Source organism: Stigmatopora argus, chromosome 15, assembly GCF_051989625.1.
Source record: "Stigmatopora argus isolate UIUO_Sarg chromosome 15, RoL_Sarg_1.0, whole genome shotgun sequence".
In the NCBI taxonomy this organism is placed as follows: domain Eukaryota; kingdom Metazoa; phylum Chordata; class Actinopteri; order Syngnathiformes; family Syngnathidae; genus Stigmatopora; species Stigmatopora argus.
This window is the reverse complement of record NC_135401.1, coordinates 7,011,528-7,028,675: the sequence shown is the minus strand read 5'-3', so window position 1 is coordinate 7,028,675 and position 17,148 is coordinate 7,011,528. Positions and strand designations below refer to the sequence as shown.

At 40.8% G+C, this 17,148-nt stretch overlaps 1 protein-coding gene across 1 annotated transcript; it reads right to left on the bottom strand.

Annotated features, from left to right (window-relative positions):
* Positions 1-1,446: 1,446 nt before the first annotated feature.
* Positions 1,447-16,175, bottom strand: palm1b (paralemmin 1b). The gene is made up of 6 exons (XM_077621288.1): positions 15,711-16,175; positions 9,603-9,645; positions 9,062-9,142; positions 4,302-4,417; positions 3,994-4,064; positions 1,447-3,563 (listed from the first exon to the last, which is right to left on the bottom strand). Exons 2-6 carry the CDS (start codon positions 9,642-9,644, stop codon positions 3,214-3,216), a joined length of 660 nt encoding a protein of 219 aa, XP_077477414.1. The 5' UTR covers position 9,645; positions 15,711-16,175; the 3' UTR covers positions 1,447-3,213.
* Positions 16,176-17,148: the final 973 nt, after the last annotated feature.

The window sequence follows — 17,148 nt, the reverse complement described above, 5'->3', positions numbered from 1 at the left end:
TCTCAACTACATATTACTAGTGAATTTTAATAATCTGAGATTTTACCTGCGCTATGTCACTGCTGATCCACTGATGCATTGTGCTGATGTGACACCAGTAAGAATGATGGTTCATTCTAAAAAAGGGAACGAAAAGTTATATAAAAATATAAAAAATGTCTGTGCATTTTTATTAGCACTAAACTGGACAGCAGTTGGTGCTGAAATATGCGAATTTCCAAAAGTAGTACCAAGTCCAAGTTGTTTTCAATGTGTATGGAATAGTAGGTACTACTTCCAAAACTGTTCGCTTACTCCCTTTAGTGGCGTATTGGGAAAACTGCACTTTGTAATTCTATGATCCTGAGTTGCTCTCAGAAAGGACATGACACCAGTTGTCAATTTTTCCAAAATCACAAAACCGACGGCAGAATTGCTCATGCAGGTCATCCAATGATATGCTGTATTTTGACCGCAAAATAATAATAATAATAATAATAATAATAATAATAATTTGGACAACGTCGGCAGGCCGGATTAAAAGCCCTAACGGGCCGTATTTGGCCCGCGGGCCGCAGTGTGCCCATGCTGGTTTACGCCTATTGTAGACGCTACGAGAAAATCCACGGACCGCCACTGCTATTAAGTAGTAATTGGACAGATGATCAACAAACAGTACACTTACCTTCAAATTTTAACTGTTAGACAAATCGAGGACAGAAAAACTAGTATCAGTGCTCACTTCAGTCTTTAGTGGTCTTCTACAGGTGAGGAACTGAACAAGCGAGTGCAGTCAAGTTTTATGAGCCACATCTTGTCACTAGTAGGGGGTGTCTGCAGTCAATTAAAGCACACTAGTACTTCCTGCGCCTCTGGAAATTAGAGGATGCATACATACATCATTTTGGCCCATTCACAGGGATCTGATCTGTGAGGAATAGGGCACAAGTACGTTTCCAAGCTGTAAAAGTGACAACAAAAGCAGAGGATTATTTTTCCCCAACAATGGTCAAGGCAGTCCTTTGCAAATAACTTAGGCCACACTTGGGGGAAATGTGGTGCAAGTGACCCCACTTGTACTAGGATAACGTAGAAGTACATTTCACTAGACTAGATGGCAGTGGTGGTTTCATTGTCAAATTGTGAATGGATCAGTACCTTTGTGTTTTTTTTAATGCACTGAGCAAGTCCACGGTACAAAGCGGGAGATGCAAAGTGCAGTGAATGAACCCTCAAGAAATTAAAAAATATTTAACACAGATTAGAAGACAGAGAAAGAGATGAGAAAAATACTAGGAATAATAAGAGCCAGGAATATAACAAAGCATATATAACTAGCACTTTGCTTCAATGTGACTACAATGAGAGATGAATAACATGACAGCAGAATAATACCAATGGATAAAGACAGGGATTTGTAAAAAGACACTCTCAAAATGTAACAGGTTATCAACCAATCAACTGAGGCATTTTTATAGTAGCAACAGTTTTTATTTGGTTCATAAAGACACAGAAAGCATTAAGCGTGAGCTGCACAAAGACTGACTCTTATTCTCATTTACGGGCCGACGAATCCCGATGGAACCCTTGCTTGCTTCTACATTTGCGTGAGTAGGTGATAGCGCACACATCAAAAAGAGACTGAACAGTGACAAGACGGTCAAACAGTTGCAAGGCTTCATGCAGTGCTACAAGTCTACTCCCGGGGACCAAAGACCACTCTGACTTCCATTCCCCGACAGCTGTGCAACTCACTTGTTCATAACGGTTGAAATAATACAAAAAAGTGTGACTTTCATGTACATATATATACTATATTTATATATATTTTTAAATGTATCACATATAGCACTGACAGGAAGCGTTTATGGTGGATTGATTTATGCTGCATGTTTCAAGTAAAGACAATTGTGTCAGGCAAATTTCTTCAACTGCTCTAAATAGTAACATTGAATTTTCAGTGATGTCATTTTGATGCACTTGATAGCTAGGAGGAGCTGGCAGTCCAAGTCAAAATGGATGGGACAATAATTGCCATTAATGGCACTAAATTGGGAATTTGACGCAAAAAAAATCAAATGGGGAAATAGCTTAATAGCAACAAGATATTTAAGAAAGATTACCTGTCGCTGGCTTCATCTGTTGCCTCTAATTTGATTAAAAGAAACAAAAACGTGAGAAAACACCAAATCGGTGCTAAGTTTTTGTCTATTTTACTCTCAAAATGAATGGCTGGCAACTTTTTATTCATGCCTTGCATACGTTGTTTTTGTTCAGGGAATTGTTTTTATAAAAAAAGCCAACTTACTTGCTCATGGAATTTGTCTATCAGGAAGTCAGCAGATTCCTGTTTTCCTCTGATGTAAACGCACCCATTTAAACAAAGGAAAATATCCATGATATTGGCCACTTGGACCTGCAGCGTAAATCGTGCCTGAATTAGTCAAAGAAGGTGTTGGTTAATGACACAAAGCTTACATGCAAGTTAATGGTGGTGGCGATGTATGTATGTATTACACACAGAATCGCAAAATAACAAATAAATACACTGTATAAAACATAGTTTCATATCAATATATTAAAATACTATTCAAAATAATATCTTGGACAATATTGCAATATGAAATTGGCTGATAAATAGTTAACTAGGCCTACACAGAGATATATATTTTGAAGCATCTGTGTCTTGCTTGGACTATGAATGACTTCTTTTTTTGTTTTTGTTTTTAGATTTCCAGGAATTTTTTCCCTTGTTGAGGGCTGTACTGTACAATGCGGAGAGCGAACAAACTACTTCCTCCCTTTCCAACAAGAACAACATACAGTACAGTACACAGTCCCGTAATCATAATAATAACAAAGACGCGATACAACAGACAGAAAAATAGAAAAATATCAATAGAAATCAAAAGTCAAATACAAGAGTAAATAAAGTAGGCGGAGTACTTAGGAGTCTCTGTGGTTATTTTCTGCTGTTGTTTGTTGGAGCTGGAGATTTTTGTTTTGGCTCTCGGTGGTAAATCGGCATTGTACAATCCTGACACGCACACATACGTGCGCGCACCCAACCACACGCGCACACACACACAGACACACACACAGACACACACAGACACACACACACGCACACACGCGTCATTCATACACTCTGGGCACACCCACAAAACTAAGATACACAAACAGGCATGCATTGGTGCACAAGCCTGCACATACACTTGCAGCCACACACACAGCTCACATGACCACGCAGCACTTGCAGCTCTGTTTCTTCTCCTTCTCCTCTTCGACCTTCTCTTTTTCAGCCATGCTCCCGTTGGGCGGAGCCTGGTCGGCCGTGGCCGCGTCCCCCGAAGCCAGCTTGGCCTCCCCGTCCTCGATCATCACGAACTCGGCCTTCACGTTGCCGTCCGCCCCGTCGGTCCCAGTGACCGGGCGTCCTTCCTTCTCGTCCTCCACTGTTTTGTAGCCCATGAAGACCAGGGTGACGGGGTTGTCGGCACTGGCCTGCTCGGGACTGGGGCCCAGTAGCTTGGCCTCAATGCCAGCCACCTCCCGTTTGGGGGTCTGGCAAACACCGTTCTCTCCTTGGGGGTTAGAGGCAGACAGTCAGAGTGGTAGTATAGAAGTAATATTTACCATTTTCAAATTGAAACATTAAAATACCTAATAAATTGACATTTTAAACTTAATCAAAAATTTGCTTTTGAGCTGAAAAAGGGGGTTGGATTTTGATTATTTTTAGGTAAAACAATGTAATAGATTGTCGATTCATTTGATGAGCAATTATAGTCGTCCATTAGTCAATTAATAGTGGCAGTCCTCGTTTGCACACAAATTTTTACGTTTACTCCACTCATTCATTGCGATTGACGACAATGTCCAAGTGGGAGAGAAGTGATTTATTTGCCGCTTCCACCAGTCTTTATTAGCGCTCTACCTCGGTGTTGGGGGCCACATGGGAAAGTTGCTATGGTATCGGCTGCAATTGCGTGTCGCCTTGGCAACCCAACGTACCTCCATTTTCTTTGGCCATGCCCTTATTGGCTGGCACACCTGTCTCCAGTTCTTCAATCTCCTCCTCCAGTCTGCCTCGAGAAACAGACGTCACAGACACACAAGTGTCTATTTTTTTAAACCACTATGCGGTAATATGTTTATTTATTGTGGTCACATTCAGTCAGTTTAGCAATTCAACTCCAAATGACCTTGATGGTATAGTTTGTTTTTACGAATGCAACTGGATCAGTTGTTATATAATCCAAAACAATGATCTTGAATTCAAACCAAGAAAAATCTTAGAACATCTTTTTTCCAACACTGACCTAAAAATGACCTGCTCCAGGATTTTGGTCTTCACCTCCTCCTCCTGCAGGCGCTTTTGTGTCTCCTCCTCGGCTGGAGCTCCATCCAACAACCAGCGCTCTCTCAGTGCCTTAGACTTCAGGGACAAAAGGAAACAATTTTTAATCATACAATTTCTATTACACCATATTTAAAAACATATTAAGCAGTAAAGGTTTTAACAGTATATTAAGAAGAGCGGGAAATAAGGTCACAAAGACAGGTATTGGTGCCCAATACAGTACATGAACACATAATTTATGAATAAACTCTCACCTCAGAAACTGTAACTTCAAGTTTTGGATACTATAATTTTACGTGAGTTTGCATTTGTTATCAAACCCACCACAAGCATAGACAAAATTACCCCCAAAAAATCTCAAAGTTGCTAAAGGATCTTTCACCATATTGCGGAGCTGCTACATGCGACACCCAGAGTGACAGTGTGATGGCGTCAGTTTTCCATTAATGGCGCAAAGAAATGTTTCAAGACTTTTTTAAGGCAAACATGAATGTTTTTTTCTGGCCATTTTCTCAGATCCTGATTTTAAATTTTGAAGGCAAAATTCACCAATTACTGAAATCATCTCTTTTTGTTATTCTTATTTATATTCAACTCTGTGAAGACAGTGATCATGTTCTTGAGCATAGAATCGGTAAATGAGACCATTTGGCCACTTTAGTCAGTCAATAACCAGAATAAGCAAGAGTTGATATTAATATTTATCCGGTTTATTATAGACAAAGTGTGGGAACACGCACTATGCCCACATCTAACTTTGTATGACTTTAACAGGAGCAGTTTACCACCTGTTGTTATCATTACATCTCCAAATTAGTGCTACCAATTAGAGATCGCCATCCGTGACAAGATAAAAAAACAAGTTGGCCTCATTAAACATCTGCATCCCCTTCATCCATTCCTAAATGCTATCATGTTGTCATCTTAATTCGCTGTGCAATTGTGCCCCTCGAACAAATAGTGAAACATGGCCAAGAGATACTAAAAATATAAACCATGTAGGTTATTTTTTTGCAGATGTTCCAATAGGAAGTGACATGCATAGACCTCTAGAGGCCATACACAAAAACAGCTGGGAACGTTTTCCAAGCCCTTTGGGATGAAAAATCTAGACTTGTGAATTCCTTAGCCATGAAGCAATTATTACTTTGACAGCCCCTGTTTCTTTTCCCCTTTCTCTCTTTCCTGTTCTCTCCATGCAATAGGTAGTTTGTGAACTTTTTGTGAAGGAGTAGCGCACTAAACTAAGCTATAAATGTCAGCGTGGATCCCCGCAGTTTCTTGTCCGGAGATTTTTAATCTGTGGAAGTGCTTTTCTTTCAACGACTCGTAGGAAGTGTAGTAATGTACACACACACCCACACACCCACATACACACACAACGCCAGTCATAAAGCATAAAAGACAACGGAAAGGTTCTCATACGTGCTAGTGAACAGGTGAAAGGCTCTTACAAACAATGAAAAATACTCTGATTCTAAATTGCTTTAGTTTTGTGTGTTTGTAAGAAGTAATCCTGACTCATGCCAAAAATGGCCCTTCATAGTCAGGAGTGGTGTTGTACACGCACACACATTGTAATTCAATACTTCCTACGCCAGATCTGCACTGAATCTAAATCTTTTCGCCCTCTCTCTGCTGTCTCAATTCTGCCACACCCAAAAAGCCACCAGCGGATGACATCATGTAATGTACTTACACAAACAAGGGGTTGTAAAGTTATGTCTCTATTGTTCCACGGGGTGAAAAAGCTGCTAACGTAGCAGACAAAAGGCGGAACTGCGCCGCACACACACACACGTCTCTGGAGAGTTTGCAGACTCACTGCCATGCATAGTTATTAACACGTTCACTGTAATTGAGGGTGACCTATCTATTTTGACATAAAGGGCTGGCAGCGATTGTTTGCTGCCAACCTCTCCCACTGGAAACGGAACGACATCCATCATCATCAATGACGGACAATGAGTTTAACAGGTTTTAGTTTCTACTTTTTTGGTGTTTTTTTTTTTGGGAGACGGGACAAAGCATAGTTTCCTCTGCCAAAGCCGTCTGCATTGTCTGAGGCTTGTGTGTCCCCTCGCTGAGGTACACAATGACACACGCACAAACACACGTGATAAGAGGAGTTCTGAAAATAGATGAACTTGTGGCAGGCATTTTCACCGCCATCTTTGCGCTCTTATCATTAATGCTGGGAAGTGCAAAGCACAATGTGCAATTGTAATGAAGTTTGGAGGTTGCGTAAAAAAAAAAATCCAAATTTTTTAGGTATCTTAAAATAGTTACGTATGTAAAGGTGTAACACATTTTAGCTTTTGAACTTAACAGTGCCTGAAAGACGCATGATGCATGAATGTTTTAGTGCTTAATGGTACTTTAACCGAAACATAAAAAAGAATAAAGCAAACAAACAACAAAAAATACCCATCAATTTACTCTGCTGATTAGAATACAACTTAGAGTAAACCTTTAAGAAAGTATAACAGGCAACACATTACTAAATAATACACTGTCTCAAAATGTGAACTTTTTCACATGGAGTATTTTGTTGCTGAAATTTTAGACATTAATGGCTATCATTTAGAAAAAAATTGCACTGTTAAAAGTTGCATACTGACTACGTTATGTTCCAGTAAAGGATCATTGTCCTCAGTGTTGAGCAGTGCAAAGATCTAAGAAAAAGGTGGCAAAAATACTGAAAAAAAAGGTGGATAAACTACATTATTATCCTTGTCCTTTGTAATTGTTTCCTTTGAAAAGTAGAGTAAGAGTGGCAAAATGTATTGAACGTCTGAGTGCCGTCATTGGAGTAAAATTGACTGCTCTATAAAAGGTTAAGTAAAGAGCACTAGTACTTTGGCCAACTCTGCTTATCGGCAAGCTTGGCCAGCACTCCTGATATCGTTGGAGCAGGCACTGACAAAAACCTTGCCCTTTGACACGACAAGTGCGAGAAGACTACACATCGTGTTTGTGTGTTTAAACGGCATGAGGGAGAGTTCCTGGTGTTATCTGCCATTCATTTGGAACATTCCGTAAAAACAGTCAGGGAGGATCGCATGCGGGTAGAAGGAATTGCTGAGGCCGAGGGTGAAAAGAGGAATCTCACAGAGGGCGCCGTAGCTTGGGAGGCCTGCAGTGAGCTGGCAGCGTTTGCTTATCATCAACTTGGATTTAGGCGTTTTAAAGGTTCAGAGCTCGGCACGACTTTTATTCCTTTTTTTTTCCCAGTGAAAGAGAGCCGCAATGGAGAAAGGACTGTCAAAATAAATAAAGGGAGCTGTTGTTGGAATGTACTAATTCTTGTGGGTGGGATTTGTAAGTTCAGTTAGAGATTCGCTACAGAATACATATACTGATTACTATGTTCTTTTGTTGTTGGAACAATCGTTTGACCAATTTATTACTTAATACAGTGGTACCTCGACATACGATCTTAATCCGTTCCGGGACTGAGCTCGTATGACAAGTTTCTCGTAACTCGAGGTAACGTTTCCCATTGAAATGAATGGGAAACAAATTAATTCGTTCCAACTCTCTGAAAAAAACACCAAAAACAGGATATTGGATTGAAAAAAATGTTTTATTTCTTATAATTCGCCATATATTGACAAAGTAATAAATAACGAGTGGTTTAATAGAAATAAAGTGTTTAATCTAACTAAAATTGGGCGGATTTCGCCGAGGGGAGAGAGACGCACAAAAGGGGCGGGGGGTTCGGTTTGTTTTCAACATGACGCACTCGTAAACAGAACAAACACTCCACCCTCACGTTCGCTATCCATGGGCTGTTTGCTGTCGTACTATTCTCTTCAAAATATTCCGAAAATGATGCACACAAATGTCCTCACAATCGGAGAACGCACGACCACTTGCCAACGAGCAGCAAGCAGTCTTATCAGCGATCGCCCCGCTGCTCATCTTCTTCTTCTTCTTCTTCTTTTTCACCTCAGGCGCCTGAGGATTACCCTCAGCAGCGCTAGGGCTGCCACTGGAACACGGATAAGTTCATCCAGGGAGTTGCCCAAGCCGCGATGGTAGCGTTCGGTCATTAAGGCCGGACAGCGGAGCCATAAGTGTTCAGACGACTCTGTTTCCTCGTCGCACAGGCGGCAGCGATCCGAGTCGGATTTCTCATGGGAGCTTACAGGGGCGCTGGCTAGCGGCTCCTTTTAGCTTGTAGCATCTGTGTTCGCATCCCCGGGGATGCTGTTGCGAGCACGAGTATACTTCATTACCCAGAAAGCCCTCTTTTCCCCGCGCATGGGCGTTGTGCGTTTCCTGGTCTGAATAGCTCATCCGGTGCTCGTAAATATTGTTATACGTACACGAAAGATATGCAAAAAAAAATGCCATGGCCACCTGGCTTGGTCGCATAACGAAATTTTGACCGCATCACGGGCGAATTATTCGATCGAAATTTCCCCCGTAAGACGAGCATTCCGTATGACGAACGGTCGTATGACGAGGTACCACTGTACATCCTAATTTTTAGATTCAGTTCTTGTTGCAAATCAGCAAATATGGAAAATGGTGTGGCGTTGACATGCCAGTTGTTATACAGGGAAGTCAACCAAATTGAATTTCATCGGTTTACATTGTACCTTTCTTTTCCTGTTGGCTTAAGACGCCATTTAAAACAGGTCAAAGTTAATTATTCTGGGTTTTTTTTGTATTACAAACAATGAAATATGTTTTATTTTAGTGTCAGTGTACCTTGAGATGTTGCAGTTGTCGTCTATCATCGTCTAGCTGTCTCCTCTTGTTCTCAATCTCTGTCTGCTTCTTCCTTTTCTCCTACAATCATATTAGTAAGTGTTTTCATATTAACATACAGTATTATTTCCATGCAGATTCTGTTCATTAAATCATACCGAGAATAAAAGATAAAACTAATTAAAAAAAAAAAAAATCATTTTCAAGGTATTTTGGCAGCAGTTAAGTAAAATGGTAAGGCATTCGAAACATAGAGCAAAAAGTTGCATCCATCACATCACAATGTGACTTAGCATTTAATACAAATGTATGACAAAATGTTAATTATTCCTCAATAGAGAGCTCTGAACATTGAATTGAATTCAATGCTTTTATTGTCATTACAGTTACAGATATCCAGTGTGTGCATAGTGTAAGTAATTAAAGAAATACCACGAGGGTGCAGGAGTGCATTAGTATTTGATGTCCCCCAATGGTGAAGGAGACAGCATGTAAAAGGGTTTGGGTTCATCATTAGCAAGAGTTACGACTTACTACTCACCGCAATAACCAGGAGCCTCTCCTCTTGCGTCACCTCTTCCATCCTAGAGGGGGAGAACAAGAGAGCGTCAGAGTGAGACACACAAATAATCAGCGACCTTGACACTGGCTCGTCGGACGCCCACGACAAACAAAGTGCCAACAAGTCCAATACTCATTCCTTGGCTTTGCTTTGGACTCCTTCCAGCGAATGAGAGCCCAAGGAGGTATATTCTAATGTGTCAGCAGGTGATTCCTGCTCTGTTTCGAATCTGTTCCAGACAAGCGCTGTAAGAGCAAGTTGAATTCATAATTTAAACATAGAACTTTTTCTATCACATTAGTTGCCGTTGACAATGATAGATACCTATCTTCGTCAATGAAGCAAACACAGTGCCAGTTAAATTCTTTTGTTTTAGGTAAAGTGTTAAATAAAGTGGAGTACCAGATAAAATCTTTTGTTTTAGGTAAAGTGGTAATTATCCCCTTTGAAGGAATCCACGATTGCCCGATTGTGGGACTTTCTGCTGATTTCATCGCCTTTCCTGGCGATCAAAACAGTCTGCGGACATCCTTGAGTTATTTAACAATGATTAACATATTTTGGTCTTTTTTAATTTTAGGGAATAACCAATTCAGGCAAGTGCAAAAGTAAAAAAATAAAAATAAGGGTCATAACCACAACTGGCTCATTAGCACACAATAACACAAACATTCACTTCCATTGGCGATGAGGGGTAGTTCATTCAATGTTTGTTGCTCACCAAAAAGATAACATGCTAGTCGCTACTTAATGTTGTGTTATGGGGAGCTTCCCTCCAATTTTACATCAAAACAGTCGCAGAGACACAAGACTGCCTTCTGCTGCCTGCCAACGAACCACATCGCCACGTGTCACATGGACACGACCACAATCATCTGATCGAACGCCGCCCTTGCAACAGTGCGCACTCCCTCTGCATTACTTAAAGGCTCCTAGTGCGGGAAAAGCAATTTAGATCAATTTTTCCTGACCTTTATTGCCCAAAGCACATATTTGACATAATAAAAGTCTCTTTTCACGAATACAAACAAAATTGTCACAAAAAGAAACTTACTCAGTGCAAAATATAGGTCGTTATTTGAACGCAATGATATTATTAATTCCTTGGCTGCTATTAGCGGTGATAACCATCCAAGCAATTTTGTCAAGGAGGGTTAGCAGTGATTATTCGTCAGTGAAACGTTATAATTCACTATTTGTTCATTTTAGCACAGAAGATATATATTGCATCTAATTTGTTTACATAAAAACAGTGGTGAGGAGACTGATTAGATTTTCTGGGTGTGGCTTGGGAAAAAAACATTGAATCCTGGAAACAGTCCAGCAATTTAAGGACGTTGAGAATATTCAACAGATTAAGTTAAGATAAACACTGACCAACAACATCTTAGGAAATGGCCCTGAACAAGCAAAGCTATATTTTGTCAAGGCAGGTGCATTGCAGGAGAGCTGACTAATGACTGGGCCAATTCCCCTGATGGGGGCAGCCGATGCACTTGTAGCATTTCCAGGAAGAAACACATTAAGGGCCAACATAGAGCCCCACCAGCACACTGCTAAAAGCACCATTCATCTGCCTTTGCTCTTGACTGTGCACAAGACTGATATACGAAAACCTAAAATCTAGAGCAAATGTGAATACATTATAAAATATTAAAAATAAAAGCAACAAAGAGAAGTTATTTTGGCACTTTTTACGTGATTTTCAATTGTGAGCTTTACATTTGAGTCTAATATTCAAAATTTGGTCACGATGTAAGTTGCCTATCACTAATTTAGGACCCAACAGTGTGGTTATTTATTCTTTGCTGTCTGGTTAAGAAAGAACGGAAAATTTATATTTAACAGGTACACCACATGGATTAGCAGCCTGTGATCCACCTACACGCTGGGGCAGCGAGTAAACACTTTCGCGCCCAGGCTGTGAAATACTGCAGCAACCATTTACGACGCTTTTTTTTCTTCCCATCGGAAAAACAAACCAATAAAGGACACAATTAAATTCAATCAAGTGGAACAATCACTTGTGACGCATTACAAAATGGCAAAAACGACAAGAGCCTATTTGACTTTTTAATTGGAAACCTGTTCATGAGAGTGCTGTCAAACTCTCAATGACAATCTCTGTCAGGGCTCAAATCGCAGTATTGAATTCCTTCAGATGGATGATAAAACATTTTTTTACTTAGAAAAGTTAAATAAAAAAGTGGGCCGTACAAAATGACATGGTCTGCATTTGACCCCGGGACTTGACTTTGACACCCGTGAGTTGACAAAACTCAGTGGATCGGATTCCAAACTCATACTTTGTCTCCTACCGCTTTACAGGGCAGCAAAAATTGGCAAGCAATGAATGGATTACCCAACATTTACACATAGAAGTGTCTGGCAGGGGAAAAATCAAACCATTTCCACTCCATGCAATGAATGATGAGAGTGAAATGCCTCTTGACCCTCATTCTACAGTTAAAGAGAAAGGAAACTCATCTCCATCCCCCATTGCAGGACGAGCACTTAGCTCTCGAATCTCTGCTCCAGACTTCCACGACTTCCTTCCTTCCAGCCCCGACAAATGAAGAGAACAATACGCTGCTAGCACGGATATTCGCATTGTTGCCACGGGTCCATCAAAAATGCAGGCCACTGCATCCGACTGTCTTAAGCAAAACTCGAGGAAGCCCGCGAGGTCTAATGTTAGCTATTGAAGGGGTCAGAGGAGGCCCCCTCAGAGATGGACAGACATGAATAATGTCTGTAGTACTTGTACACAATGTAGTGAAGTCATGTCAGTAGCCTTTTGACATAATACAGGCAACATTAAAAGTGTATGTCACCTTAGGTCAAATCACATTTTAGTCCGGACCACAATTATCTGAATATTATCTCAAACAGGACCTACCAACTAAAGTAGCTGAAAAAAGGCATTTCTGGCATTTTCATTACAATTCATCAAGTTTTTAAAAGTAATGCAAGGTCACATGAAATAACTTCAAGTGGCTCATCACACATTGAATTACAGACAACGACATGTCTTGTCATAAACTGTGAATAAATGTAACCGCAAAAACCTTTTTACCTGCAGATTTACAAATAAATCCCTTAATATTTTGATATGAGATGTACAGGTACAAACTAATGCAATTTCAAAACAATTTTCAACAAGCATACGAATAAATGATCATAAACGTAGCAGCAGATGAATTAATCCAAAAGTTTTTTTGCATGTATTTGTTCTACCTTCATTAATGGTCTTTCCAGGACAGAAACTGACACCTATCCCCAAAGTGCAACTAAAACAAGTAGTACTTAATTTTTTTAGCCAATCAGCAATATGAAGAAGCCCAATGCATTACCAAGACAAGCCCCTCCGACATTAAGACAGGAAGCATTAAAGTATAGGTGCCTTCTTTTGGCACCATCTCAAAAAGAGGCTCTCTTGAGGCCCGGTAATTGTTTATGTTGTTGCGCCTTTCACTGGGAATCGTGAATGTTTTTGTGTGCTCAACTCGGGTTACGTTCAGTTCAAAATCCCCCCTTGGCTTTGTATCAATGGGCCTTTTGACAGTGGCCACTGGTGATCATGAGTGAATGTGAGGTGGGGTGGGGAGGGGGGATTGACTGGAGAATATCAAACGGTAGTATCCAGGAGAGAACCAATATCTGGTGATGGTGGCTCACTCCTTAACTGTCATGACCAAGCAATTGTGGAAAGCGGAGTGGTAATGTGCAATGTGACAAAATGGCAGAAAAATAAACGAATAGAAGCACCTTGCAAGAAGGAAGGAGGGCCGTGTTGCATTATTTAATCATATCTCACAGCTGGATACTGTTCCCCTTAAGATGCACTTACAAAAATGATCATTTCTGATCATTTGCCTGCTCCTCCCAATTCAAATGAATTGGACATATATCACCGTCAATAGCAGTAGTATAATAGCTTTCCCTAGACAGCTTCCGGATTTCTTCCATTATGCTGCTGTTTGCCATCATGCTAGTTGGCTATCAGCCAAGGCTGGCTCTGAGCAAAAAAATATGAAAATAGGTACAAATATACATATCATTTGTGCATTTTTCAGTAAATGGCATGTCCTATGAAAAAAATGACGGGACTACCAGCTTCTATTTCCTTCTCTATAACAGACCGAAAAGCTAGTAACAGCCTTCATGGTTTCTTAATGACAATGAGGGTCATTTTAATATGAATATATATCACAATGGGTCGAGGAGATAGCCAATGCCCTCTAATGATGGGCAGGCTAAAAATAGCTGTTGTACTTGGTCACAGCAGCCTGAAGTGGTGTTTTGTACTTATCAGCAGATGTTCTGATACAGCTATAGTCCATTTTTGTTTTGTTTACATTTAGAAACAATTTTACAGTGAGTTAATTTTGTTATGACTACAAATTGTTACACTAAATACACAACTACAACAAGTTAACTACAACGGTGACATCACAAAATCACTTCATTCAGAAAGTCCACCTAAGAGACACATTTTGGGAATTAGGCAGCTCACTTTCACACTTTTTTGTCAGGCAGGTGACTATTTGTACACAAATATTAAAAAGTCAATAGTCTGCTTGACTCTTGGAAGCCATAACTACAAAGTCAACTAGTGGAAACAGATGCATGCCAGAGCTCACCAGCTCATTGTGTCACACGCACGCACAAAAGTTGGCTGGCGATTGAGTGCCGGTCAGACCCAATGAGAATTGCTGACGAGACGCAAAGCAGACACGAGCTGCATGGGAGGAGACATCACCGCCTTTATCGCAACTTAAAACAAATCACAAACGATTTTAGCTTGACCACACAGTAATATGGGCCCATTACCACTCCTAAAACTGAAACTAAGATCAAACATTGGCACCCCACCCTCACTAATTTTCTGCCACTGAGCTCAACAACCTTCTTCTGACTGTTAAATTTAATAAACTGCGATTATGAATTTGTGAAACAGTTTGACCATTGCTGAGTGTTTGTGTTAACGCTCACACCTCACAAGATTTGGACATCAAACAAAAAATGTGCGCAAAGACAATGCACAAAAACAAGCTTTTTATCCCACCTGCTGAGTGCTACAAAGCAACACCAATCTTATAAAGCAAACTACCACCAGAAGCAAAATGGCATGCACATAGATATGCCAAAATGCAGTCAAAGTCACAGCTGTACAGAAAATTCATTAAATCTCTGTGCTGTTTATCCCCATTGGGGGGTGCCGGCGCCCATCCCAGCCGACTTTGGGCATCAGGCGGGGACCCTCTGAATTGGTGGGCAGCCAATCGCACCAGAAAATACATCTTTACACAAAATCCTTTTTGTTTTTTGCCTTCAAATTAACAAATTAAAAATAAATAAATAAGAAAGGCCCTCCTGCTGAGTACTGAGACATGACATAGTGTGCTAATCACAATTTTAACACAATTTTCTGTGAACCTTAAAAGATGCGAGTCCAAATGCTTGAAATGGGCTGGGCCTGAATGCTCAAATCACCTAGCATTCCAATTACTGTAGCTTTTGCAAAACCGGCCTCTTGTATGTATATCCATTTTGAGGGATGCTATCCAACGCTATCGCTTTAATCGAAACTGTAAGCATTCTGGTGTTTTTACTGTACGCACCAACGCGAGCACAGCAGCCATGGACACACACACACGTGCACACACACACACGGATTCCAGACAGGGCTATGTCATGGCCATTGCCGCGCGCCATGTTGGAGCAGCGGACTGCTCACATCACATACACATGCTAGTGAAAGCCAGTCAGCATCGTGACAGGATTAAACTCCAAATCAAAAATAAGGGAGGGATGATGACGATGATGGCGGTGCTGATGCTGACACATAAAGACGCACACCCACATACTCTCTCTCTCGCTCTTATCTTCCTTAAGCAGCACAACAGATCGATATGACATGATGAAGCACTGGCGTAAACATGTCAGGTTACACCTGTCGGATGCAAAATTGAAAGACAATCGAGGGAAAGGCGAGAAATATGAAAATATGTATTTTTCCCCATATTCCTTTCATTTTCTCTCTTTGCACCACAAAGCAAAAAATAAGCAAAATAGACGACTTACTCGGCCGCGGCGGTCGATCACTTCTCTCCTTTCCACTCACGGCCGCCCCCCCAAACCCCCCCAAAAAAAGAAAAAGAAAAGAAAACACGCGTGGTGTTTAATTCTCCCTCTCCTTCCTTAACACTCCTTCTTCCGAGCCGCCCTCCTCCTCCTCCTCTCTCTCTCTCTCCCTCCCTCCTTCCGCTCGGAGGTGATGCTGCTTGTCCCGGTGCGGGCGCGTTTCTCAAGCCGACTGTGGTGGCGACACGCCCGCGGCTCAGAGCCTCGACGCACTCGGCGGAGCTCCGAGCATGGGCGTCGGTTTGGGGGCAGGTTGTAATGTCGTTAGGAGGGAGGGAGGGGATGTGAAATGGAGATGGGAGAAGAAGAGGGGGAGGAGATTGAAGAAAAAAAATGGGGGGAGGGGGGTCGTCCTGACGGTGGAGACTCTTGGAATATCAAGGCGTTTCTTATAATGCCGCTGCTCCTGTTGTGTTCATCCAAATGAAGCTTCTTTTTTGGATCAACTGGAGCTGTTAAGAAAGCAAACAAGGGAGGAGAAATTTAGTCAACATAGGATTTGTCGCCCTCTAGCGAATAAGACATCTAATACGCTTGTCATTGGCACAAACATCCGCAATGATATATTTCCCCTGGGTTCATTTCTAGATACAAAGCTTTTCATTTTTTTTCTTATTGTTACAGTTCTACTGTACTAGAGAGAGGGGGATATGTTGCACCAATGTTAAATAGACAGCAGAGGGAGCTAGAGTGTATTAGACTTCTATCTAGGTCACTTGTGAATTTTCCTCAATGCTTTTGTTGGAGATATAAATTGAATTAATCCGTTAGCATTCATTTAAAAGTGATAGGCCATTTCACGCTGATCAGAATGTGTGCACACCCATAGCCTCTCTTTTCTTCAACCAAACCTGAAAAAGAAAAGCTGAAACAGTTGAGTGGTTAGGAGAAGCTGGGGTGTGTAGACTTTGACAATTATGCAGTTAAAAATTAAGTTTTTTTTGTTTGATTGTTTATTGGCTATCTACTGTGGCAAGAGTGTTTTTTTTAAATTGAACAATGCATTAAGGATTTGTCATGAAAAGAGGGACTTTAATCCTCATAATTCATACTATGTGTGTGTTTTTGTGTGACATACCTCAAAGGTGCAAAATGGCATGGCTCCTCTCAGACAGGTAACTCCTGAAAGCTTTTGTTTTTGTTTTATTTTAAAAGCTACAATATATTGAACCTTTTGTTCCTTGTCAGCCTATAAAAGATGAGTTCACTTACATCATTTAGGATAAAGAGTGATGTGGCCATGACACTGCAGCATCATTACAAAGCATTTAATTGGCCAATCACTTTGCTTCATGCATTTTTTGGACATTGAAGAAAATGGAGTGAATCTGAAAGACATTTGTGCATTCAATGAAAATCTCTTCGACACAATCAAAAC

Coding starts and splice junctions, on each gene's coding strand:
- palm1b (XM_077621288.1), bottom strand. CDS start 9,644: ATGGAAGAGGTGACGCAAGAGGAGAGGCTCCTGGTTATTGCG. Junction 9,143..9,602: donor AGAGGCTCCTGGTTATTGCG/GTGAGTAGTAAG, acceptor ATATGATTGTAG/GAGAAAAGGAAGAAGCAGAC. Junction 4,065..4,301: donor CTGGAGCAGGTCATTTTTAG/GTCAGTGTTGGA, acceptor TTCTCGAGGCAG/ACTGGAGGAGGAGATTGAAG.